Source organism: Ochotona princeps, chromosome 1 (assembly GCF_030435755.1).
Source record: "Ochotona princeps isolate mOchPri1 chromosome 1, mOchPri1.hap1, whole genome shotgun sequence".
Classification (NCBI taxonomy): domain Eukaryota; kingdom Metazoa; phylum Chordata; class Mammalia; order Lagomorpha; family Ochotonidae; genus Ochotona; species Ochotona princeps.
Window position 1 is genome coordinate 21,158,182 of NC_080832.1, and position 19,596 is coordinate 21,177,777.

Below are 19,596 nucleotides of genomic sequence, written 5' to 3' on the forward strand. Positions count from 1 at the left end.
GGTTTATTTATTTTTATTGGAAAATCAGATATACAGAGAGACAGAGAGACAGAGAGGAAGACTTCTCCATCTTATGACTCAATCCCCAAGTGGTTGCAATGGCCGGAGCTGAACTGATCTGAAGCTAGGAGCCCGGAGCCTCTTCTGGGTCTCCCATGCGGGTGCAGGGTACCAAGGCTTTGAATCATCTCATTCTGCTTTCCCAGGTACAATCAAGGAGCTGGAAGGGAAGTTGGGCTGCTGGGATTAGAACCAGTGCTCATATGGGATTTAGACGCATGCAAGATAGTACTTTAGCCGCTGTGCTACCACTCTGGGCCCATCCACACCTACTTTTTAGACCAAACTTTACTCTGTCTAGCCTGTTTAGGCCTCATGAAGGAAATCCCAAAGTTGCCCTTTTTATCGTAAAGTATGCTTATTGTCAGCATTTCCTTAACTGTGGGTGCAACATGGGAAGCCCTCTGTGTCTCCACAGTGTCTGCCTCTGTTTTCAGAGTAGATGACGAACTCACTTCTCACTCTCTGTAGGCAACTTTGAAGAGGAAAGCTTCAGGCATCAAAAAATTTTACTAATTTTATCCTTTGTCCTACTAAATTATCCCCATTGGCATACATCTCCCTCCTCTTTGTGAAAGGTGTTCCTTCCCAAGACTAGCACAGAATAGTTCTGAGAATGTTCAATTCATATTCTCATGTTGGCTGTGGTTCCCTGTCTATAAGGTCTGTTCTTGGAATAGCATTCTGTCATTGCTACCTCTATTTATTGAACATACTCTAAAGGTGAATCTTCTGCAATCTGTGTTCTGCGCTTACAATTTCAATGAAACAGCCCTTGATCTCCATACAGAAAAGTACAAGGCCAAGTTCATTGTCAAACTTCTTATATCACATGTGTGGCCAGGATTCAAGGGCTATGGTTCCCCAAATATATCCCACCATAAGAAAATGAAATCAAACACCAAATATAATGGCATATGGTGTTTCAAATACATCAGTGATGCATAAATCCAATCTGTCTCACTGTGTGTTCCATCACTTTTATAGCAAAAGCCCCAAAGTGTCAAGTTTTATCAGTGGCAGTTTAGTGGCCAAATTAAACAATGTTATTTCTTGGAGGTAGTCATTAGTCCCCAGAGGAATTGTCTCAGGAAAAGCCTTCATTTCTGGGAGTCATCTGTAGAAATGTTCTTTTCAAAATTTATGTTGGTTTCATTTCTGTGTTGCCTTTTTTTTATAGCACTGAATTTTCTTTTCCATTGAAAACATCAATTACATAGTAATGTAAAACTTTAACACTTTTTATTGAAGATCAAAACATAGCTCATTCCATGCTAGAGCCACCATAACCTTACAATACAGAAAAAAATTGCAGAGTAGCAATGTTATGCAAATGTGTGGAATTTGTTTTCATTTATTCAAAGAATTAGTTGAAAGATTCTTTCTCACAATCCGCCTCCTACCTCCTGTCCCCCCACCATATCTCCCTCTCTCTCTCTCTCTCTCTCTCTCTCTCTCTCTCTCACACACACACACACACACACACACGGAGAGTCTTCTATACCCTGGTTTACTTAGCAAATCTCATCAGCAACTGAGGGCGGCACAGAGGTGAGGAGCCAGAGGTTTCATTTCCTGTGGCAAGACTCAAGTAACAGAGTCCTCATTTGTTGTATTCCAGGCTCATTTGCAGGGAGCTGGCTTAGAAGTGGAGTCTATCAAATTGGAACCAGCTCTCTGAAATGTGACGTGGCTTTCCCAAGTGGTAACTTCACCTGCTGTACCACAAAACCTCCCCCTGTGTCTCATTTCTGACTTTAAATGAGACTGCTTGACATTTGAGATTGTAACAGCTTTTTGTGATATAGATGCCTCAATATTTTAGTGTTATTAATAATATTATTGTAAATAAATAAATCCTAAATGTTCTCAAATATTCTAGGGCAACTTTGGAGAGAATCGTATAACTTTTTCTTTTTTGTATTATTAAGATAATATTAAATTTTATTTTTAGTTTTATGGAACAATTGCATGGCTCTGGATTTCCCTACCTCTTCCCTAAATTCCTGGCCTCTGACTGATTTTTCCCATATTATTACAATAGTATAGTCCTTCATAAGCAGTTATTTGTCCATTAGTCTGGTATTTAAGTGTGTCCTGACATTGCTACTACAGACAATACCAGATAGTCTAGCATTCTATTGTCAAGATATATCCAACAGTTTCGTTTGGAGTTCATCATTGATTTGGAAGTAGAGATGTGTACTACATTGTATAGCATCATTTTACCCAAGAAGCTTTTGTGTTTTCTTTTTCATTTCTTCATTGATACATTGGTTTTTCAGTAGGATGTTGTTTAAGTCCATGGTGTTGTAAATTTTTTCTTTTAACTTCATTCCTGTTGTTGAATTTCTTTCATGTCTTCTCATTTGAGGGAAAGTATAGTGATGGTATAATGCAGACTACTATTTCAAGCTAACATTTAAAAATTATTTATTTATTTATTTTTAATTTCAGTTGGCGAGACAAAGATCTTCAATCCGCTGGTTCATTCCCCAAGTGGTTGTAATGGCCGGAGCTGAACTTATCTGAAGCCAGGAGCCAGGAATTTCTTCTGGATCTCCCACGCAGGTGCAGGGTCCCAAGGCTTTGAGCTGACCTCTACTGTTTTTCCAGGCCACAAGCAGTGAGCTGGATGGGAAGTGGAACAGCTGGGATACCAGCGCCCATATTGAACCTAGATGAATGCAAGGTGAGGACTTTAGCCACTAAGCTACTATGTCAGGCCTAAGATAGTATTTTCAATGAAAATCCTAGAATTAAACCATTCATTAACTTTAAAGATCTAACTTAAATAGGTAGCATCTTATGTTTTAGTTTATTGTTTTAAGTTGTTGTTTCAATTACCTAACATTTTTGTTAAAGCAAGTGAAAGGTTCTTTTTCTCTTTCGGCTTTTTTCGGGGTTTTATTAACTTTAAGCATAATTTGAACAGCATTTTATCATTTTGTAATCTTGGAATAGTTTAATATGAGAAAAGTTCTTGATATTTTTAAAGAATTTGCTCATAATGCACCCTGGATCAATTTCTGTTTTGGCAATATTTAACTGGACATTCGTGGAAAGCATGGCTTTCAGAAATATCAGGTTGTTGAGGTTTTCTGAGTCCATTTCCCCAAAACTACGCACATTTCATTGAATGCTGAGAATTTGTTACCAGAGAAACAGGAAACATTTTTTGTAATTGAAGATTTGCTTCACATCTGTTTGTATTGTCAAATATTACGTTTTTCTTTCTCTCTCTTCAATTAGCATGCCAGTCATTTGCATATATTGTTCATCTTTTTACAGTGGTTCGGTAGTAATTAACAGCTAATTATTAATTCTTTTTCTTCTGCCTAATTTTATTAATTATGTTTCTCTGAGATTTATTTCTCTATTTCTCTTTTTTTCCTGCTGATTATGTAGTTCGTTTTCTGCATTTAATTTTGCAGAGAAAGAAAATGTAAGACTGTGTATTTTTCTGTGTTATAGCTTAGCCTCACAGAAAATGCCTTCATTATGAAGTATATTGTTATTAAGTTCTGAATAGGTTGCTGTTGTTTTTTTACTTTTGTCTTTGACATATGTTTTCTTTCCTTGAAGAGTTGGGGTTAAATTAAGTGCTTTAAAAAATGGGTAATATAACTAAATTTTCCAAAATAAAATAGAACTGGCATAAGGAACTGTCTTCTGCCAACGCTGGCTCCCATCACCACAGCTTCACCCTGTCATTCCACCTCCTGATGCTTCTGAAGGCTCCTTGTACATAAACAAGTAAAAACCCATTCTTATGTTCTCCGCATTTTCTCTACATGAAGGGAGCATGCTAGGCACACTATTCAACACATTTCTGTTTGAAATTTAAATTACATTTTTACAGACTTTTTCTCTACCATTACACAGCGTAATCATGCGTTCATTTTCCTGTTTAAAAAGATTTATTATTTTTGCTTGAAAGTCAGTAATACAGAGAGAAGGGGAGACAGATGAAAGAAAGAGAAAGAGAAACGGAGAGAGAGAGAGAGAGAGGAGATAGAGAATATTCCATCTGCTTCTCACTCCCCTAATGGCTGTAATGCCCATAGCTGAGCTTGTCTGAAACTGGGAGCCAGGAGCCTCCTCCAGTTCTCCCACAAGGGTGCTAGAGACCAAGACCTTGGGCCATCCTCTGCTGCTTTCCTAGGCCATTAGCAGCAGAGCTGGATGGGAAGTGGAACAGCCAAGACAGCATCCGAAGCTTATGTGGGATGCATGTGCCACAGGAAGAGAATTAGCTTGCTATGCCACCGTGTCAGCCTCTGCCACCCAAAATTTTTAAATTCTTTTTTCTTACTCTCTTTCTCTCTCTTTTTAATTTATTGGAATGACAAGACTTCCAAGGGACGAGGAGGAGGATGAGAGAGAATGGTAGCAGGCTTTCAGCCCTTGATACACTCTGCAAAAGCCTGCAGCAGCTGTGCTGGGGCAAGCTGAAGCCAGTAGGCAGCAACTCAGTCAGGTCTGTGGGAGGCAGGGATGACCCAAGAACCTTTGCCATTGCTTTCTGCCTCCCACGGTGCATATCAGCAGGAAGATGGACTCAGAAGCAGAGCTGGTCTTTGAAGCCAGGCTCTATGATTCTGCACACAGCTGTCCCAAGCAATACCAAAACTCACTCCTAAAGTATCAAAATTTTTAACATTTATTTATTTTTATTGGAAAGGCAGATATACAGAGAGGGGGAGAGACAGAGAGGAAGATCTTCTGTCGGTTGGTTCACTCCTCAAGTTACCACAACAGCTGGAGCTGAGCCAATCCGAAGCCAGGAGCCTCTTCCGGGTCTCCCATGTGGCTGCAGGATCCCAAAACTCTGGGCCGTCCTCCATTGCTTTCCCAGGCCACAAGCAGGGAGCTGGATGGAAAGTGGAGCCGCCCGGATTAGAACAGGCGCCCGTATGGGATCCCGGCCCGTTCAAGGGGAGGACTTTAACCACTACGCCATCACGCTGGGTCCAAGTATCAAATTTTTAACAATCAAGTTGCTATTATCAAACTCCTTTTGCTTCTATTTTCACATTGCAAACTTTGCTGCTGCAAGGCTTAACACATGTTGGAATATGGTTGATGGCATCAATCCTCAGAAAAATAATTGTTAGGTTAAATGTAATTTTAAAAGACCAACTGCTTACTACAGGGATGATGCCCATCTGTGCTTCCAGAAGTAATAATGAATATGTCTATAACCTAATATGTTCTGCAACAGAGCACATCATTGAACTTCATTATTATTTCCCTAATTCAGTACATACAAACTATATTCAATATAGCTGTGTGTTTTCTTATTCTGATTGAGGGTGCACCCTTTTCAAATGTATAGAGATATTTTTCTTTTTTACTCTAAATTATCTGTATTTATTGCCATAATTCTCCTATTCTTTTTCTTTTAAATTTATTTCTTTTTTAAGGTTTTTTTCTTTTAATATCATTTTATGGTACAGTTTCATAGGCTCTGGGATTCCTCAAGCCCCTTCTTAAACCCCTCCCCCCATATTGAATTCCTCCATATTGTTACAGTAGTACAGATCATAACCAGTTATGATTCCTTCATTGTGGGCATGGACCATGCGGAGAGTCCAGCATCTTATTGTCCAGATAAGTTCAACAGTTTCACTGGGAAGCCATCTTTGGTCTGAAAGTAGAGCAGGCAGAATATCATCCCCTCCAATGAGATGTCACTACACAACTTCAACAACAGGAAGAAACATCAAAATTAACAACATCATAAAGTTAATTAACGTAGTATTGAGTGACCAATATGTTACAAAATGGGATGATAGCAGCCCAAAACCCTCTCATAGGATCTGGTGACATCAGAACTATAGCCAGGGGCCCCGGGTGGCACTCAGAGATAAAAGGATTGTAAATTTCCTTGTGGACTCGGGAGAGGAGCTTTCTCTAGTTCTAGCCTTGGCTCCCAGGCCTCTCTTACACCAGCCATCAGGGTTGCTTGTGAGCCCCCAAATTAGTTCAGCTAGACAGAAACTAATAAAGGTCAGCTAGTTGGTAATCACTCAGCTTGTACCTTACTGATCAGGCTTCCCATTTGGCTTTTCAGATAGACAGAGAGAGACACTGATATAGAAAGTCTGGAATAGCCAGGGAAAAGGCCAACTAGCCTATAATTGCTCATTCTATACTTACTGGTCAGGTTCCCTACTTGCTTCTCCTGGACTTTACTAGGTAGGATGTAGAGTTAAATTCTTCCTCACTCACTACGTTGTTGGGGATTTCCCTGCTCACCTGCCTAAAACTTTTTCTGTTCTTCAAATGTTCAAATGCAAAGTTCTGCAAAAATGTGCTTAACCACTATATACTGCGAAGTTTAAACTGTGGCTTAAGATTCTGCCTAAAAAACTTTGTCAATTTATAACTGTTAATGCTAAACAAGATGTAACTGCATAGAAACTTTGATGTTAAAGTTTGTACTCAGCTGTTATATATGATGGATGTTAATGTTGATCCCTTCACTGTTCCTGTGCCACTCTGAATTAGGTTAAACTCAAAAACATGTTAGCTTGGGGAAAAAAAACGGTTTATAGCAGCCAGTTGTGCATATACTAAAATTGAGATGTCAAGGGAGTAGCTACAGGATGTGGTTAAGAACTCGATTTTCTTTTAAATTTATTTCTATTTGAAAGGCAAAGTTACACAGAGAGAAGGAGGGACACAGAGAGGTCTATCTACCGGTTCACTTCCTAAATGGCTGCAACAGCCAGATCTGAGCTGATTTGAAGCCAAGAGCCGGGAGCTTCTTCTAGGTGTCCCATGTGGGTGCACAGGCCCAAAGGACTTGGTCCATCTTTTGTTGCTTTCTGATTCCATAAGCAGAGAGCTGGATTGGAAGTGGAGTTGCCAGGATTAGAACTGGCATCCATAAGGGGTGCTGGTACTGCAGGCAGAATTTAATCCCCTATTTGTTTTTCCTTCTAGGATTTATTTATTTATATATTAGGAAAACAAACTTTTGTCTGTTTTATGAGTTTATAGTTTTTCCCTGAGATGTGCATACATATTTTGTCATTGCTTTTGTTTTTTGCAAAGCAGGAGGTTCTGGTTTTTATGCAACTGAATCAATTAACTTTACTTCATGATGATTAGATTTCAAATCACAGAAAGGCCTTTTCTACTAAGAAAATTCTCGAGTTTTCATCTAATATTTAAAAAGATTAAATCTTGATCTATTCAAAATTTATCAATGTAAATTGTACAAGGTATAGATTCAATTTTTTTACCCAAATGACTTTTATTTTTATTTTTTAAAAAAGAAGAGAGAAAGAGAGCTTGGTCTTTCAACTGCTGGTTCACTCCTCAAATGGCTGCAAAGGCTAGAGATGAACTGATGAATAGCTGGGAGCCAGGAACTTCCTATGGGTCTCCCAAGTAGGTGCTGGATCTGAAGGAATGTTGTTTCAAGCCACTAAGTTCTTGGATTTTTTGAGAGCAGGAATAGGTGATGAAACACGTTATACATATGTGTTTAAATTCATTTGGGGCAGGCACTGGTGTAGCAGTTAAGAATCTGCTAGGGATGTGTGTATCCTACTGGTACGTCTGGGTGTGAATCTCCTCCCTGCCTCCATTTCCAGCTACCTCACTAGGAGGCAACCCTGACCACTCAGGCATGGGTCCTTACCATGCATGTAGATGGAGTTCCCTGCTCCTGCCTTCAGCCTGGTGCAACCCCTCTATTTCAAGCATTTAGGGGAGTGAAGCAGCAGATAGAAGTTTGTCTGCCTTCTATTTTACTCTGTGCCTGTGCCTGCTGCCATATTTCCATGTGTCGCAATCCTCTTGTAAAGATGCAGTCAGATTAGATCAAGGCACAACCCACCCACCCCCCGCCCCGCCTCCCATTAATCTATACGTTTCGGTAAAGGGCTTGTCTTAAAATAGTAGTCAGATTCTGAGGGCCTGGGGAAAAGGACTTCAACACAGGAATTTGGGGCCGATACAAAACCGTAACACAGGTCAAAAGGTAAGGCAGATGTAGTGAGTTCAGCTCCCCATCTGGACCTGTCAGGTTTTGATAGTGGCACTAATTGGGGGTGTTATTCTAAAGCTGCAGCCATGCTTTGCTTGTCACTTCTGGTGGTTTTCTTCAGGATCTTTCCCTTTAATGGTCCCAAATTTCATGAGTTAGGGAACAAAAATGAGGATTCTGTTAGAATGCAGTCCACATTTCTACTAATGGTGCGTTCAGACATAGGCATCCAGGGCAAGCTGACCATGAGGGACTTGCAGTAGATCAAAACCACAACCCTTCCTTCTTTCTGTTGGCAAGTTTAGGTTTATTTTGGTGTGTCTTATTCTCAATCTTTAAGACTCTTCATTTTGTGTGTTTTGCCCACACAGCATTCTGTTGCACTTTCCTTTGTGAATAAGTTGGAAAATATTTTTAAAAACATGTATAATCAATCTAACAGATACCTTTGGCTGGAATTCTCTCATGATACTTTATAGGGCATTTTACACAATCATCTTAACTGAATTTTTGTCTCTCTGGTTGAAATTTTGTTGATTTAGCATGTTAAAATTGAGTGTGTGTAGTGCAAAGCATGGGCACATTTGTTCACACAAAAGGGCACCTATTCTGAATCATCTGTAAACAAATGATGATGGGCATCCCAGAATCCTCTTTCTGCCTTTTAGGCAAATACAGGGACCTTGGCAGTGGCAATGGGAACCCCACGTCTCAACGAGGAACTGGCTTTAGATAAGAAAACTAACATAAAGGGAATTCGTGTGTGTGTGTGTGTGTGTGTGTGTGTGTGTGTGTGTAGGAGAGTAGAGAGTCACAGGAGGGGAGAGGGATTTATAGTATTTCTTAATGTTTACCAGTTAAAATGGAATTTACTTTTCAAGTGAATGGTTTTATATCACTAGTTGACCTCTCTTATCATGGCCAATGAGCACCTATGTTTCTTTTATGCAATGTTTTATAATTTACATTAACAATTCCTTTTTTTACTCTAAAAATACACTTAGACTTTGCAAATTAGCTTTTTTAAAAAAGATACTTTCTGAAATTATAAAAAATCCTTTGTAAAAATGAAGAAATCATAAGAGAGCACCTGATTCAGGAAATCACTTACAACAGGAAATAAAATAAAATAGCAAAATAAGCAAGCAGACACCATCAGGACTTTGGCATGTTCCACGTGAACACCAGGAATGGGACTGTTGGGTCTTTATTCAAATTTACATCTATGAAGAGTTTCACAAGATTAAGTCAACAGATCCAAACATCGTTATTACTAACAATATTCATTTGAGGCAATTGTGACATTATTGCAGTATGAAATATCCATTCTTCCTCTGAACCCCCTGGGCCAACCTCATTACTCCAGCCACCTTTAGGACCAAACATACATACACACATCTAGCTCTACAGCTGCCCCTCTGCTTTTAATGTATTTCTCAATGAGAAACACAATCAAATTTTATTCTTTCTTGACTGTATGGAATTATAATTGCAAAATGAAAACACAATTATAGTTTGAAAACTGGAGAAAAAAATGTCATTTCAATAATAAAGTTGGAAAGAATTCCTTAAAGCACAGTGAATCTAAGTTATCCTGGAAACAACTGTATTCTATTTTTATACATATTTATATATAAAAGGTATCCCCTCCTCAACCCCAAAGCTCTGTATTGAGCATTCCCAGGCCCAGGGTGAGGGAAGGAGGAGTCTTCCACGGCAGCTTATTCAGGTCTTCCATTTAGATTTGGTTCTCATTCCAACTTGGGCTTCTCTTTCTCTCCTTCCGTACCTAGAGCAACAGGCAGAGTAACGTAAGGAAAGATGCTCACAACAGCCCTCATCTCTTCACATTTCTTCCCATCCACCTGTTGTCCCCACTTCCTCTCTCCAGAAACATCCTCAGTGATCTCTCTCCACACCATCTCCTAAAACTGGACACAAGATCTCAGGGACACTCCCCTGCTCCAGTGGCTTCAAGCAGTGAGGACTGACTGCCAGCTGAAGTTTCCTCCACATGGAGGGTGCATGGACACCCCAGTCACATTGCTTTGTAACCAATTCTCAGCAGCAGGGGATGTGCAACTGGTAAATTTTAAACAGACTTTTTTAATGTTAGCTCTGCCCCTTTCCACTCCAGATTTTCCTTTTTCCTTTTTAAAACTCATAGAGAGCTTACAAGTCACAAGAGCTGGTTATTCCTGTACCCATGTATGCTTCAACCCAATGTCTCCCACTATTCAACCCAATACTGGTACAACTATGCTTTTCTCCCTGAAGGAGTGGCATGTATTGAATCGGCAAGATCTTTGCCTGTTGTCGGTAATGAATAGGCAGGGCTGTCTCATTTTCCTGGAGATAAAAATGTTCATGTCATCCTTGTGAATTACAGTTAAATCTGGCAAGTGTCTCCTGCTTTTTTTTTTCCTTTTGCTTGCAGCTAAACATTTTTCTAACCTTACTGAATTCTTAGACTTTTTGTTTGCTTGCTTCAATAGCAACGATAGAACCAAACACAGAAAAGCACACTGCAGGTTGTGCTGGTGTACTGTCATAAATCGCAAGCCCTCTGAGGGCAGAGGCTTTAATTGTTTTGTCCCTGATTACATCCCTAACACAGTGTCTGTCTCATGATAGGAGTGGAACTCATCTTTGTTGAATTAATCAACATATGAATACACAGAGATCTTTGAAAGCTGGACTCATGGGAAAGCAGCAGAACAAACAAGGAGACCACACAGTATAAAAAATGATGAATGCCAGAGGGTCATAATGATAACAAGGGTCCCTGACTAGGCTCCCAGTATCTGCGTGGAGGAGTTAAGAGGGGCGTGCTGCCATTGCGGATAATGGCTCTCAGCAGGTGTCTGTTCTCAGAAGGTCTTTTAGGTCTGGCTTCCATGACTAAGGAACTGGCAGAGACTGCTAACACTTTTTCCAAAAGACTTAGAAAATCATATTAAGGAAAACTTCAAGACAATGAGTAAGGGCATTGGCAAGGAAAAGGTATAAACTGCCTTAGTTGTGGGCTGACCAGGGCAGAGCCAGGAAGCACAACACAGATCACGCAAATAGCACGCATGACCTGAGTCCCAAGCCCTGTGAAGAAGCTATCAGAGGCTAACGGCAGTTTACTGCTTCTTCTTTTTTTTTTTTTTAAAGTCCATTTCTTCTAACACATTCAGTCACAGATGGGCTGTCTTGGCAGCGATGGTGGAATCTTCAAAAGAGGAAGGGTGGAGAACAGGGCTTTTCAGTGACCTTCCGAGAGAGAAAATGGATCCCCACCTAATGGAATTTGGCAGTTGTGAGGCAGAGGGAAATATCAGATAGTTGTAAATAATGCTTGGACAAAGTAGAGCCATCATTTCTACATAAAACACCCAAAGGAACCTGCCAGAAAACTGAGGCAGTGTTCACTTGTGGGAACAGGAGGGACGACGCTGATGACGCCGAAGGATTCAGTCACCTTGCTTTCCTGAGTTTGGGAGAGGGGCACAGTGGCAACAGTTCCCTGACACTGGCATGCCTGCTGGCCTGGGTACATGATTGGAGGAGAAAGTGCTGAGCTGTCTGTTCACCTCAGCCTGACACTGACCTTCTCTCACTTTTCTCCTTGATCTTTCTCCTTCGGACACTTTCATTTCTGGACTTGAAAAATTTGACTTGAATAGGATGAGTCAACCCTGCCAGATTCGTTAGAACTGGGATAGACCCTTGGTTGTTGTACTGAAATATGCCAGCTTATTGGTTCATTGGTGTTCTCTGCCCCCAAGTCCATATGTTGAAGTCGTAACCATCACTCAGTACTTCAATGTGAGACAGCTCCAAAATGTGACTGGACAACCAGTTGCTAAAGAAATCAGATTTGTGGATCATAGATTCGATAACAATCTGTGAAGAAGCTAAACATAGAGAGGGGGTTATCCAGTGAGGATCTGCCAAGGATTCCTTGTTCAACTTGTACCTGCATGAACTGCATGAGAGCCTAATGTGATTTCTGATATTTTTTCTTTAGACTTATTTATTGCAAAGGCATAGGTCCAGGGAGAGGAAGAGAGATACACAAAAGAGATATCTTCCATCTACTGGTTCACTCTTTCAAAGGCTGTAACGGCTGGTATTGGGCTGAGTGGAAATCAGGAGCTGAGCTTTCCATCCAAATATCACCATGTAGAGCCCATGTATTTGGACCACCTTCCACTGCTTCCCCAGCTACATTAGCAGGGAGCTGGACTGGAACTGTAGTAATTACGATTTAGACTGGCACCCATATGGGAATGCCAATGTTGTGGACAGCAGTTTAACAGACTGGACCATAATGCTGACCACATTTGTGTGTGTGTATGAATTTATTTTACCATTAGATCACTACCAGCCTAGACTGATGGACAGAGGGAGTATGATGTCAAGGACAAAAGGCTCCAATGATGGTTCATTGATTAGCTTCTCCCTTGTTCCAGAGGGTTGGACTATCATTACCAATGACCAGGAAAGCAGATTACAGCCCCATTCCTGGTTAGCACTGAGAACAGAGGGTCCAGACAAGGATTACTCTCAAGCTTTAAAATCTAATGACAATTTTACCCTTCCAGCTTTCTGACTGCTTGGAAACCATGACCCTTCTACCTTGCCTTCTGAAATGAGGGCGTACATCCTCACACCTGCCCCATCACTGTGTGAGAAGCAGGCTTCACAGGCTATACATAAATATAGAACTTATTTACTCCAGGATCAATCCTATCTAAAGTGTCACTAATATCTGATGTATTTCAAATGAGACATTTTTGCATTTACAGTTGATGGTCAAAAGAATTTTGACGTCACTGGGATGAAGTATACATATTTTGGCATCTGTGAAGGGCATGAATTTTATTTTTTTTCCTTTCAAACTTGATTTATTTTTATAAACATATTTTTATTGCATTTCATTTTTTTAAATTAATTATATGGCATTATGTGATATATTTTTTATGCAGTGGGATTCCCCCCACCTCTCCCCACACCCTCTCCCCACGGCGGATTGCTCCACCTTGTTGCATTTCCATAGTTCAAATTCAGTTGACATTCTTTCATTGGAGGTATTTACCAAGCATAAAATCCAACATCTTATTGTCCTGGTAAGTTCAATGGTTTCTTGGTGAGACCATCTCTGGTCTGAAGGTAGAGCCGGCAGAGTATCATCCCAATCAATTAAAAGACCCAACATAATATTTCCAACCATTTACAACATTGTGGCATTAGTTGACATGGTATTGATTAACCAATATGTTAATAGGAAAATGCAGGTTCTCAACCACAACCTGTGACTTCTTCATTTTTGGTTTATATTCAACCGTGTTCTATACACCTTAAAATGGCTTAGATTGCTATTCAGCTGTCTCATGGAAGGGCATGAATTTTAAGAGAGGGTGAAATGTTGTGGATTGAGTCATGTTCCCCAATCTGTATGTTGAAGTCTTAATTCTCAGTACCTCAGAAAGAGCACCTGTTTTGACCACAGGACTTTAGAAATTTAAAACAAGGCTACTTGGAGGGCCCTAATCAACTGTGCCCCTACAAGAAGAGAAAATTCTGAGACAGTCTCATGTATGGAAGCTAGCAGGTGAACCTAAAGATGGGTAACTGTAAATCAAGGAGAGAAGCCTGGAAAGGATCATCCCTCATAGTTATCACAAGGAACAAATTCTGCCAATCTTTGATTTGCTTACTTTTTAGTAATTTGTTATGGCAGCACCAATGAACTGAAATTTCTTCCACAAAGCCATTCTGAGTTACTTCTTCATTTAGAAAGAGGAAACATGTGACTATTAATTTAGCTTGTCTTAAGGTCTTTTTTTTAAGGCTCATACTAAACATCCAGTTGGTCCTAGGTCTGTGGTTTTCAGTGACATCTCTGAGCTATTTTGTGCCTGGGTTTCCTAAACAGGGTGTTCTTCTGATGGCTCAAGAGAAACAACAGTGGCTTGTGGAAGGAATTGGTTCTGCCATCACCTGTTTTAGTGGTCACTTAAGAGTCATAGACCTAAGCTGCCTTCAGTGCAAGGAAAGGGCCAGTTTACGTGATTTCTAGTCTCCTTTGCAAGGGCAACGTTCTGTAATAATATAGTTTTTTTTCTTCAAGTTATCACTGACATAGATTAAGTAAGTAGGGAAAGCTGAGCACTAAAAAACCATTCTAGAAGAAAGATGGTTGAAATGAAGCAGTCTTTCTTCCTAGAGGAATTTGTAGTGTATAGTAATCGATTGTAACATCATTTTCCATATACTCAATTCATTCTCACACATACACAAACACTGCACTCAATCAGCAGTTTCATACCCAACTACAACAGAACAAGACAACTAATACGATCATAGTGGCCATGTGAGAATGAGGGGGAAATCAGGAAACCTTTTAAAGAGGGCAACAGATGCTCAAGCCTTGCTCTAGCTTGGTTTTTGGGATCTTCAAATATTTGATAAGAAGCTAAAAGTCTGGCTGTAAGGTAAAATCTCCCCATTTTGAGAGATTTGTTCAAAAGCAAAAATAATGCTTCGCAGGTCTAACAAAACTTCTTTATGGATGAAACTGGGGAAAGGCCATTTGCTTGTGATCTTTTTTTTGTTTTTAAAGATTTATCTTATTTTTATTGGAAATTCAGATATACACAGAGGAAGAAAGAGAGGAAGATCTTCCATCCATTGATTCACTCCCTAAGTGACCACAATAGCCGGAGCTGAGCCGATCCAAAGCCAGGAACCAGGAGCCTCTTCTGGGTCTTCCACATTGGTGCAGGGTCCCAAGGCTTTGTGTTGTCCTCTACTACTTTCCCAGGTCACAAGCCAGGAGGTGGATGGGAAGTGGGGCTGCCAAGATACGAACTGGTGCCCATATAGGAGCCTGGCTCGTACAAGGTGAGGACTTTGGCCATTAGGATACTGTGCCAGGCCTAACCCTTTTCATAAATGAGGTAGATTCCCATTGGGCATAAAACAACAGCTTCTCTGGAGTCACTAGGTAAAAATAGACAGAATTAATCTGCATTTTCAAAGTGAGTTATAAAAGGTTGGTCAGTCCTAACTGGTGCTTCTTCAGAAAAGGTACAAATGACATTAAACAGATCATTTGCAAAACTCTGTTTTCATTGTTCATTTTTAACTTCTCACTTAAGGATGATACAAAGCAGGATTTGTTTAATCTAGACTGGATCTTGGTCCTTCCCGTCTATAGCTCAACTTCTCATAGCAGTAGTAGAACATGTCCCAATGCCTGTCAGAATTAAATAAATCCAGGGAAAATGGACAGTCACGAGCACTTCCTGAGTAACACATACTAGATATATTATTTGAAATTTAAATGCAGCTCCTCTTCCGGGAAACTGAGAAAAGTTTATATTTTGCTCTCAAAATATTTTGTAAGTTTACCAAATACATTTATAAAATTACTCATGGAGAAAGATTACTATTTACATGCCAGAGTGGAGAGCATTGTTAAAAGATTAATTTCTGGTCCTCCAAGCTGTGTTTTGAGCTGAATAAAAAATTTGGACACATTTTCTAACAGAACAGTTATTAAAATGAAAAGCTGTTGAGAAGAGAAAGTTTCCTCTGGCCTGTTGAATAGGAGTTAAGCCCTTGATGCATACACCCTTACAAACACACACACACACACACACACACACACACACACCCTCTGGTTGAGCAACCATGGAGTGCAAGTGTTTTGCTTGGTGGAAATGGAAATGAGCTCTTGGCATGAGGTCTGATACAAGGTTGGTGGAACAGAGTCCATCTACTAGGGATGTCTAGAATTCCAGGACTTGGTCAAAGATGTCCAGAGCTCTTGAAAAATCTGCAGACCAGCTGGTCTTTGGAAGTGTTTTTGGAGTGGGCTCAAATCTCTACATTGTTTGTGTTGTTACTTTGTCTACCTTCCGAATGTTATGTGATCTTACATACGATCTGGACAGGTCGTGCACAGCTTGGATATAGATTAGGTGCCTTGACAAGATGGAGGCTCTGCCATACATGAAACAAGAGAGAAATGGAAGCATTGGTTAAGGGAGTCTTCTCAGCAGCAATCCTTTACCACTGCCAACCTTCCACAGGATGGCCACCAGGGAGAAACAGTGGCCAGGACCACACAATAGATGACACAGAATGTGGTGATCTGGGTGACAACTAATGAAGTTGCTCGGTTGCATTTAATAACTTCTCAATTTATTTCATGGTCCCTTTAGCTAAGCATTTTGTTAATCAGGACAAAAGTCCCCCGTATTTTTTCTGCTAATGCTGTTTTCCCTACAAAATTCTATAGGCACATTCCTTTTCTCTTTGGGATGTTTCATTACCTAATAAAACTAAGTGGGTAGTCAACCTTTGAGGTGAAACTGCCAGAGGTTGTTAAATTAGTGCTGGAGCTGTAAAAATGAACCTCTTCTGAAGAGAGCCCATATGAAGGATAGGAAAGAAGGCTACAGTGGAATTTTCCCTCAATCTTTGTGCATGCTCTCACAGACGGTATGTCTCCTGTTTTATGTTCCCTTCCCTCAATAATACTTACTTCTCTGTGTATCCCAAATGTAGTTGTTCAGAACTTCTCCCAGCAGGTACAGAAAGTTCATTAAGATTGTTGTAAATCCAAAGAAGATGATTCTAGCTCCCTGGCCAATGTGTTCCAGGAAAGGGTACACCCACATGCCGGTGACATGGTGCACCCAGCACACCCTGCAGAGGGGTTAGAGGGGAGACAAGGATAGGAGTTACTCTCGGGGCGATGCCAGTGCTTCTGAAAAAGCTGCACTCCACTCTGATGTTCCTCAGTAGCTGCTAATCACAGTGCTGCTTGGTGATACTTCATTGTGGATTCTTTTCTGTTTTGTTCTGCATTAATTTTAGACCCACTGAAGAGGCGTGGGCATGGTATAGAGTTCCTTATGTCCCACTTTCAGTTTCTGCCTTGTTAACACCTGTGTAATTCTACAACAATGAAGAAAATTAAGCTACTGACACTAGTATGTATATGAATTAAATTGCACATTTCATGTGAAATTTCCTGGTGTTTCCATTAAAGTTCTTTATTTGTTCCAGGATCTCTTCCAGGATCTCACATTGTACTGAGTAGTTCATCTCCTTCATCCTGCTAGTTCTTTAGTCTTTCCTTGTCTTTGTTGACTGGCAAAAGGATCTAGTCAGCTATTTTTAAAAATATGGTTATACAACCTTTTACATTTCTTCTGTACTTAATGAAGCAATATAGCATTAGACAACCAAATAATATTAAAACCTACATAAGTTCAAGTCTAGATGTCTTCCTGAATGGTCTTCCAGCTAGATACCAATATGAACTCCACATGCAGGAACAAATGGTCCCATAACGAGGATCACCTCCTCTGATCTTTGGATCTCATATTTATGCCATGTCCTCTGCCCCACCCCAGTTTAAACTCTTACTTGTTTGCGAGCACTCTATTTGTACTGTGGAAATATTTTTGGTTCAACAGGAACACCAACACCAGTAATCATCACTGCTTTCAAAAGTTTACTTAGCAAGTTTACTCCTCAGTCTTGCTCCTCACATGACCATTAACAGCTGTTCTCTAAAATATTGAGTTAATGTATCAAAGGTTATCCATTTTGAAGATGAAATAAAATGAAACACCAATACCTTTATTTCACTGGGAATAATGATGCTTTTTATACTTATGCATTTTGGGGTCATTCTCCTTATAGTCTATGCTGTTAGTCTTTTTTTCCCCTACAAAACATTGTTTTTGTAGCAACATTAGTACACCAGGCATTTCTTCCTTTTTCATTTCTTGATTTTTAAAAAATGTTGGTTTCCACATACAAGGGAGAAATGTGGATTTATTTTGTGTTTCTGGCTTATTTCATGCAACATGATCTCTTCCTCCTGCAACCATTTTGATGCACATAATAGAATTGCATTTTTATAGCTGAATAATATTTCTAATAGATATACTGTGTCTACATGTACACATATCACATTTTCTTTATGCACTTGCCTGATATGGACATCTTGGCAGATTCCTTATCTTAGCTGTCATAAACAGGACTGCTGTAAACATAGTGGTGCTGGTATCTGAACCAAACCTTTCATATCTTTCAGTTTATGCATAGTAGCTGAATTGCTGAATCATATTGCAAGTTTATTTCTAGTTTTTAAAAGAAATCTCCACACAGCTCAGTGAATTAGGTCAATCACCAAAGGACAAATATCATGTTCTCTCTGATATAAGGCAACCTTCATATAGAACACCAGATCATCAGATATATAGGCAAACATGCTTGTACATACAGTCATCTTGAGGATCTGTAAAATGGACACTGTCGTATGGAGATCTGAAAGTACAGTGTGGTATGTGTCTCTACTTCCCAATTAAAATGGACACCCAATGAAACTATTAAATATATCTTGACAACGACATGCTGGACTTTCTGCCATGGTCCATACCTACAATGTCAGGATATACTTCAATAGCAGAATAATGGACTTGTGACTGTTTTTTGAAGTTCCATCTTATTACAATAAAATAGGGAAAATTATTGGGGAGGAGGTGGGAGGGGAAGTCCCGGAGGCTATGGAACTGTATCATAAAATAAATTAATCAATTTTTAAGGAAAGTAAATCTCCATACAGTTCTCCATAGCGAATGCTTTTAGTCTTTAAGCATGGTACTATATTTATCTATCTATTTATCTATTATCTATCTATTAATCTATCTATCTATCTATCTATTTATATACCTACATGTTGATTTGATTTGAGGCAGGGGATATTTGTCTTGAGCTTGCATGGGCCATGGTGGTGATGTCAGTCCTCAAACACCAAAGACGTGAAAGTTTGTTATGAGAGACATGGTGAAACACATATTACACTTGAAATGTTAATGTACACGCAAAGTCCATAAACAAATACACCATATATTTTCAGTATACAGTATATTTGTGGAATTTAAAGTCCACAGCCTACAGATGTTTGTTTTCTTGGAGACCTACAACACAAATATCACACTGCTTGGGTTTGAGTCCCAGTTCTGTGCACAGTGTGTAACCTCCTGCTAATGTGTAACCTCCTGCTAATGTGTACCCTGGAAGACAATAGATGATGGCTCAAGGACCACGTGGGAGATCCCAGATCCAGACTGGCTCAGTTCAAGCTTTTGTGGGCATTTGGAGAGTGAACCAGCAGACAAAACATCAATCTCGCTGTGTGTGTGTGTGTGTCTCACTCTCTTCTCTTCCTTCCCTTGGGTAAATAAATTTTTTAAAAAGTTGAAAACAGTAACAAAAAGTTCATGGTTCAGTAATTTTACTCTAAAGTTTATATACAAAACAGCTGAGAGCAGGGACTCAAATATGTATTTTTATGTCAGCATATGTAATATCCAAAATATTAAAACAACTCAAGAATCCACAAACGTATGAATGAACAGAAAAAGTGTTGAATATACATGTAAATAGCATTACTTAGTCATGAACAATAGTGAAGGACGATCCTGTTGTAATGACACGGGAGAAATTTGTGCGGGTGG

At 39.7% G+C, this 19,596-nt stretch overlaps 1 protein-coding gene across 2 annotated transcripts in view; it reads right to left on the reverse strand.

Annotated features, from left to right (window-relative positions):
* Positions 1-9,226: 9,226 nt before the first annotated feature.
* Positions 9,227-19,596, reverse strand: part of AIG1 (androgen induced 1) — a 254,463-nt gene continuing 244,093 nt past the window's right edge. The window contains exons 5-7 of one of the 2 annotated variants that reach the window (XM_058669096.1): positions 16,605-16,768; positions 16,001-16,060; positions 9,227-9,851 (exon numbers count right to left, since the gene is read on the reverse strand). In XM_058669096.1, coding sequence (XP_058525079.1) covers positions 16,035-16,060; positions 16,605-16,768 — 190 coding nt within the window. In that variant the 3' untranslated portion in view covers positions 9,227-9,851; positions 16,001-16,034. The remainder of the gene's footprint in view (positions 9,852-16,000; positions 16,061-16,604; positions 16,769-19,596) is intronic. The other variant, XM_004587283.4, reaches the window with a different exon arrangement.